The sequence below is a fragment of a genome, unplaced genomic scaffold (genome assembly GCF_019419815.1).
Source record: "Pyrus x bretschneideri cultivar Hongxiangsu unplaced genomic scaffold, Pyrus_bretschneideri_v1 Contig36, whole genome shotgun sequence".
NCBI lineage: Eukaryota > Viridiplantae > Streptophyta > Magnoliopsida > Rosales > Rosaceae > Pyrus > Pyrus x bretschneideri.
This window is the reverse complement of record NW_025999679.1, coordinates 917,386-924,249: the sequence shown is the minus strand read 5'-3', so window position 1 is coordinate 924,249 and position 6,864 is coordinate 917,386. Positions and strand designations below refer to the sequence as shown.

Sequence of the window (6,864 nt, the reverse complement as noted above, 5' to 3'; positions counted from 1 at the left end):
TATCATGATAATTCAATAAACTATTAAGAAATAATTATGATTTAAAACCGTAATATTACCCCTCAACAATAATTAAAAAATTATCATAACATCTCTTAGTCTAGAATCATGCTCACTTAAGAACTTCAATTGCCCGAACCAATGATTTAATATTGGGTCTAAACAAAAACCGTGCTATACCAAATTAGTCCTTAGTCGAATGGATGTCCACGCATATACAAAACATAATATTAGAAATGTGTTGAGCTCTTCCATAATGGTATGAGTTCAAATCTCGTTGGTGACTAATCTAACACATAATCTAAAAAACCTATCGTTTGAATAAAATAAAATTTGTCACTCAGCACTACGATCTGACGATATTTCTCTTCACCTGAAATTGAGAGGTTTAGGTTCGAATTTTGTGGATGACGAATTTGATACCAAATTAGACTTTCTATTGTGTGAACCAATCAGTAAAAAAAAAAAAAAAACAAAACAAAAAAAAAAAAGCAGTTAAAACTTCTCAGATTAGGGGGTAAATGTGAAAATCCTTAGCTATTGAAGTTTACCTTGCATCGATTCAAGGCACCTCACTTTGTTTCCCCTTCAACCTTCCCCAAACAGCACAACCAACAAGACTCGGCTGAGATTCTGAATCAGTGAAACGCAAAAGCAGCTCCGAAAATGACAGAGGCAGTGATAAGAAATAAACCGGGTATGGCGAGCGTCAAGGACATGCCGGTTCTGCAGGACGGTCCGCCGCCAGGTGGATTCGCTCCGGTCCGGTACGCTCGCCGGATCCCCAACAAGGGTCCCAGCTCAGTGGCCATATTCCTCGCCGCCTTCGGTACCTTCTCTTGGGGCATGTACCAAGTCGGAAAGGGCAACAAGATCCGCAGGTCTGAGCTTTTATCTTTTTCCCATTTATTTTTAAATTTGATTATATGGGTTTTGTTTTAATTTTTTTAATTTTCCTTTTCGTTTCATTGATTTTTTTTGTTTTTTTTTTATTTTTTTGCAATTGTGTCAGCATTCGTGTTTTTGGTTTGATAAATTACTGTAATTTCCGATGTTTAGATTACAATTTGTGGGGTTTTAATTCCCATTTATCAATTTTTGGACGCATCGTATGCAAATTGTTAAATTCTTCATTGTTGAGGAAATGTGAATAGTTAGATGATATGCAGGATGGTATATAGATTACGGTTAATTTGGGTTGATCTGAGAATTACGTAAAAAGAGCATTTTGGATGAAGGGGTAAAGGGGAAGAATTCAGGTTTAGCCGTGTGGTCAGAACATGGTCTGAGGGTTTTGGTTCTATGCTCGACTACTAGGGTAGTCCGTTTGATACTAGTGAAAATAGACGCCAATACATTCATAATGTGCTAAGGGGCTCATTTTGCGGACTTTATTACAATGTTAACAACTAAGAATAGTATCGGATAGCTTAAATTCCATATTTGGAATGATTTTACTTAGCATTGCCTTTTTTATCCGGATGCCACTCTGTATAGTATCCACAGTATCAATAAATGGAGGTGCGGGTGCGAGTAACAGCCGGATAGTATTAAGTTAATAACTTATCAGTAATGGCGTCCTCATACCCTTTGCTCCCTATTTCCGTATAATCATCCCCACTCCATCTGCCCCTTAATCCTCTCCCTTGCCTTGTTTGCACAGGTGTTTGTGATTTGATGCCCCTCCTCCTCCCACATCTCCTTCCACCCACCAGTTGATCTAGTGTATCATAAGACCCGAATAGAAATAAATTTGGAGGCATGTTGAAATGTGTGCAGGATAAGTGTTCAACTAAGACGAAGAATCAGAGTAGAGGTTTCTCTTTAGTTCATTTCGTATGTGTTTTTCTGTGCGTTCAAATAAAACAAAAAATAAAAGAATGGAAGATGATGGTTTTCACTCCTCTTTTTTAGCGCTAAGAATGAGAAGGAAGTCAATGCAGAGTTAAAAGCCTCTACTTTTCACTTCTTTAGTTACTCAAGAAGTAAATCTACCATGAATGGTTAGTTTCAAGTTTTTTTTTTTGTTTGTGCTATATAGACTAGGCTGTTCAATCTATGTTTTTTCATATGTAAATAAGGATGTTTGTGGTCGATGCCTTAACAAATCCAGAAGGTGGAAATTCTCGTGCCTTTTCATGTTGTTTCTTACTTGTTACATGTTACCATTTAATTTGTATTGTCAGTTTTGATCCTTGGAGCCAATTGGCAGGTGTTCTTGGTTAGTTCTTCCATCCACTTTTCTTTCCCTGCAGCTTCCTCAGCGCTTATAGTCCTTGATTATTGGAAGGTTTTCTTCAAGTCAAACATTTGGCTAGGTTACCCCACTAGCTTGTCATGTGTCTATTTTGAATACATCGCATGGGGCTTTCTCCATAAGATGTGAATAGCTATTATAAATTAAATTATGTCTGTCAAATTGGATGCTTCCATTGGATATGTGCCCTCTTAGATTTTTGATGATCATAAGACGGTGATTTTTGTTCTTTGGGATGAAAATGTTTGGATGAGTTTCTAAGTCTTCTGGCTAGTAAAATCATTTCGTGGACTTGTGGTATCCAGGAGATTCATATATGTTGACTTTTCATAAGATAATTTGAAATATGGTTATCTTCGTGACTATTTGGACAGCATTGATTATCTTTATTCGGACATATTTTCTTAAATTTCATGCTCTTGACTTTAATTTTTGGTCGGGGATGGGGTTAGGGTGGAAGATGGAAATATTGATTTGCTTAAATTTCATTTTACACCTTTAGGAGAATGCTTGGTTTTGTTGGGGCACTATCCTACTCTTTTTTCCTGTCATATTAACAAGTAATTGATTATTTGGGTAAGCAGAGCCAACTATTTGTTCTTGTCGAGGATTTCCTTGATCTATGGTATATTACAAACTTAAAATTTGACTCTATGTAGGGCGCTCAAGGAAGAAAAGTATGCTGCTCGCAGAGCAATACTGCCGGTGCTTCAAGCTGAAGAAGATGAAAGGTAATCTGATTATATTATTGGTTGTCCCCTTCCAGTCATGTTGTGCCCTTACTCTTCATCTCCCTGAATTCCACGTAAACAGATCCGCTTATCTGTCTGTTCTGTTTCTTCAGATATGTCAAAGAGTGGAAGAAGTATCTCGACTATGAGGCGGAAGTCATGAAGGACGTGCCTAATTGGAAAGTTGGTGAGAGTGTCTACAACTCTGGAAAATGGATGCCCCCAGCAACGGGCGAGCTCCGCCCTGAAGTTTGGTGATTCATTTTTCAACTCCAGTTGCGTCTGCAGCTGGCTCCAGTTGGTTTGTTTTGTCTTATTGCATGGTTGCTTTGGTGGGATGTCATAGCTCTGTTGTGAAATAAAAATGCAGCAGAAAACCCTTATTCACATGTTTGCAAATACTACAACAGTAATTGTCTTATTTTATCCCCTTTATCATCATTCTCTTCTTCATTACCTCAGATTAAGAGTTAGCACAAGTAAGACTTTGTTCAATGCGGGATTTCGATAAAATGTTTACTGATTGTAGCAGACATCGAGTCATGAGATGTCCGTAAGCGCTATTTGACGATGCCTAAAACAGGTGATATTTTATCTGATTGTGTTGAACAAATTTTACAAGCATTAATTTTACTTCAGAAAGGGTTAGATTACTTGTTACATAAGTATGAGTGCAGCGGGGCAAACTCCGGTAGCGGATTTGATCCCATGGATTGAAAGAAATACCCATACGTTTGGGGACACCTAATTAGCTATTGCCCTGAGTGAAGATGAATAATGGGCAATTGAGGGATACAAAATCTTCAGGTCTCAAGGGAATGTATAAAACGGAAAGTACTAGTGTACAAAATAAATGTTTCGTATTAATGTAAATGTAGGGTTACAATCTCTGTTTACAGTTTGAATCCTTTAATTCGATGTCTGGAATGTAAAGTGTGTGTAGGGGTGATTGATCCAAGGGTCGTAATAACTTAATCTTGGATGAACGGATGCCGCAAGGGTTTGGCTTGTGGCAATGGAAGAATCATTACATGTAGTGGTGCTTGATTCTTCACGAGTTTGACGAAGAACGCAGAGAGTTTTTTTAGTCTTTTTTATGTTGTTTAGGAAGTTGTGAGTTTGGGGGGCTTGAGAGATTTAGTGTTTGGATGTGAGAATGACTTTTTTGGACCCTTTCTTTGTCTTGGAGCTTCGTATTTATAGGCTCTCCAAGCTTTTCCTACGAAAGAACCAAGATTTGATTTGTGTCTTGTTTCGTGATTTGACTCAATTAATTAATATTTGATTTGACTTAAAATTAATTAATTTGTTTAATTTAAATTAAAATCAAATAATTACTTTCCGCCAAGTATTGACATGTGTCCCTCTTGATGACTTGTCCGGTTTTTTATGAGTCACATGCCATGTGTACAATTTGTGAGACACATGTGTGTGCCATGTAAGCCCTAGCATGTCGAAATTTAATGTGTTAGCAAACATTTATTTTATCCAAAATTTCCATGTTCACAACAGTCTCGGCTTGGAGCTTAAGCATTGTTTAGAGGTATTCTGGTCCAGCAATCGAACTACACCTAGAAGGTGTTGCAAAAGCTTTAACAATAGAGCGAAGCCTTGGAGTACTCATAGGGTCGCCTGAATGTTAGATGAAAAATGAGATCCTTTCCATCCTAAAGATGATGAGGAAGAGGTTTTGGAGCATGAAGTTCCATACCTTAGTGTAATTAGTGCTTCATTGTACTTAACTCAATGCACTAGACCTGACATCTCTTTTAACGTTAATCTTCTAACAAGATATAGCAACACACTTGGTGATAAAGACATCCTTCGTTACCTTAAGGGTACTTTGGATTTGGGTTTATTCTATCAATATGCATCTCAGAAGAGATTTTTTGGTATGTTACTTATCTAACCCAAACAAGGCATGTTCTCAAATGTTTATGTCTTTACCATTGGAGATACCGCAATATCTTAGAGGTCAACCAAATAGACTTTAGTTATGACTTTTTCGAACCATACTAAAATTCTCGTCCTAAACAAAGCTATATGTGAATGCTTCTCGCTGAGAGCTGTAGTTGAGCAGATTCGAAGAAATTGTGGGGTTTCTTTCATCGTCGACTTCCCTACAATGATTAATAAGGATAACGCTGCTTGTATCAATCATATAAGAAATGATACATCAAATGAGGGAACACCAAGCATATTATGCTGAAGTTATTCTTTCCCTATCAGCAGTAAAAACATCAGAAGAATGAAGTTAAACAAATCCGATCCCAGTACAACTTTGCCGACCGCTTCACCAAGTCACTGCTGAAGTCTACTTTCTAGAATTATATGATGTTCAATGAATTGGTATGCCTAAACTTTTTGATTTGCAACATTGTTAGTTCTCCTTGGAATTTTGTCCAACTTAGGGGGAGTATCCTAAAGCATACTTACTTGACCTTAATGTACTCTTTTTCCTACGAGTAAGGGCATTTTTCCCTTTAGTTTTTGCTGCCTAACTAGGTTTTAAGGAAGGACCTATCCTAGGATGATCATACCCTTGTGTACATTATGTAGACGCCTAATGTGGACTTTACATTAATTCATATTTTTTCTTAGACTATGGTTTTTTGTCCCACCTTGAGTTTTACCATAGCTAAATTTTGTGAGACTTATTTACATATGCAAGTTCCTTGTTTTAGACTAGTGTGTTACTTTATCAATGCCAACAAGACGACTTCATCAACTATCTTTGCAAGATCTGATGTGATATCTACTTGAGTATTTACACACTTAGAGGGAGTTTGTGATAAATATTTAACATTGTGTGATTGTGTAAATCCGAGGTAGATTAGGTTTATGATTACTCTTTATTCTAGTGATAACTTTCCTGTTAGACTTTGTATTGCTTGGAGAAACGAGTTTCCCTCTCCTCATGGTTTACTATAAATAAAGGCATTGGCATAAAAAAAAAAAAAATAGATCCTATAATTTCGTACGCCTTATTCTCTACACTCTCTATTGCCATACCTTCTCTCTCCCTTTTAGTAAATTTTCCACAATCAGCGTATTGAATTTTTTTCACTAGTTTGTTAATTTTGTTTGCAGATGTATGAAGTTCAACTACGTACTTCCTTTTTCCTTTTCTTTTATTTTTTGGTACGAAGGTAAATTTCATTACCAATCAAACACACTCACAAATTGGGATCCAAATACAAATAAAGCCCAAAACTAAAATACGGATCCAAAAGCAAAAAGGTCCAACCCAAAGTTTGAGCCGAAACAAACAAATATAAATTTGAAAAAATCCTAGTATACAGAAGCCTTCAACACCATTGACCACGAACCACCACCTCTTGTCGTCATTGGGATCAACCAAACAAAGCCTCCAATTCGTAAAAGAAGAAGATTCCACCCTCCTCCATCAAGCCACAAAACTCTAATCCGCATCCACCATAAATGAAACTCATGGGAAAAAAAATCCCATAAGTAAAGTGCCAACAACAGCACATAGATGGAAGGTGGCGGTGTGACCACTCAAGCTAGAGCGCAAAACACCTTCCTAGAAAGCCACGAAACATGATAAAAAGAAACAGTTGTAGATCTGAGAAATTGCGGGATCAAGAGAGGCCGAAACCACTAGGGATAATTAGAAAATGAGTTGAAAAGTCTCATGCATGTGGAAAAACAGCAAGGGAAGAGGAAAAAGAAAGTCGGAATTGAGAAATTTTCGATGGAGGACTAAGGTTAGTTAGATCAGAGGCAAGATGATGAAAAACATGCCAAAATAGACGGGCAGAGGAGTAAAAGAAGGAAAAGGAAAAGAGGGAACAGACAAAAAGGACGGGTTGCCACCGACCTTGCCCCCCCTAGGGCCAGCGGCTGAACAAAGTA

The 6,864-nt window shown here is 37.4% G+C and overlaps 1 protein-coding gene across 1 annotated transcript; it reads left to right on the top strand.

Moving 5' to 3' along the window:
- The first annotated feature begins 532 nt into the window (after nt 1-532).
- On the top strand, nt 533-3,429 carry LOC103955336 (NADH dehydrogenase [ubiquinone] 1 alpha subcomplex subunit 13-A). Its single transcript, XM_009367212.2, has 3 exons — nt 533-881; nt 2,917-2,988; nt 3,102-3,429. Exons 1-3 carry the CDS (start codon nt 667-669, stop codon nt 3,244-3,246), a joined length of 432 nt encoding a protein of 143 aa, XP_009365487.1. The 5' UTR covers nt 533-666; the 3' UTR covers nt 3,247-3,429.
- Nucleotides 3,430-6,864: the final 3,435 nt, after the last annotated feature.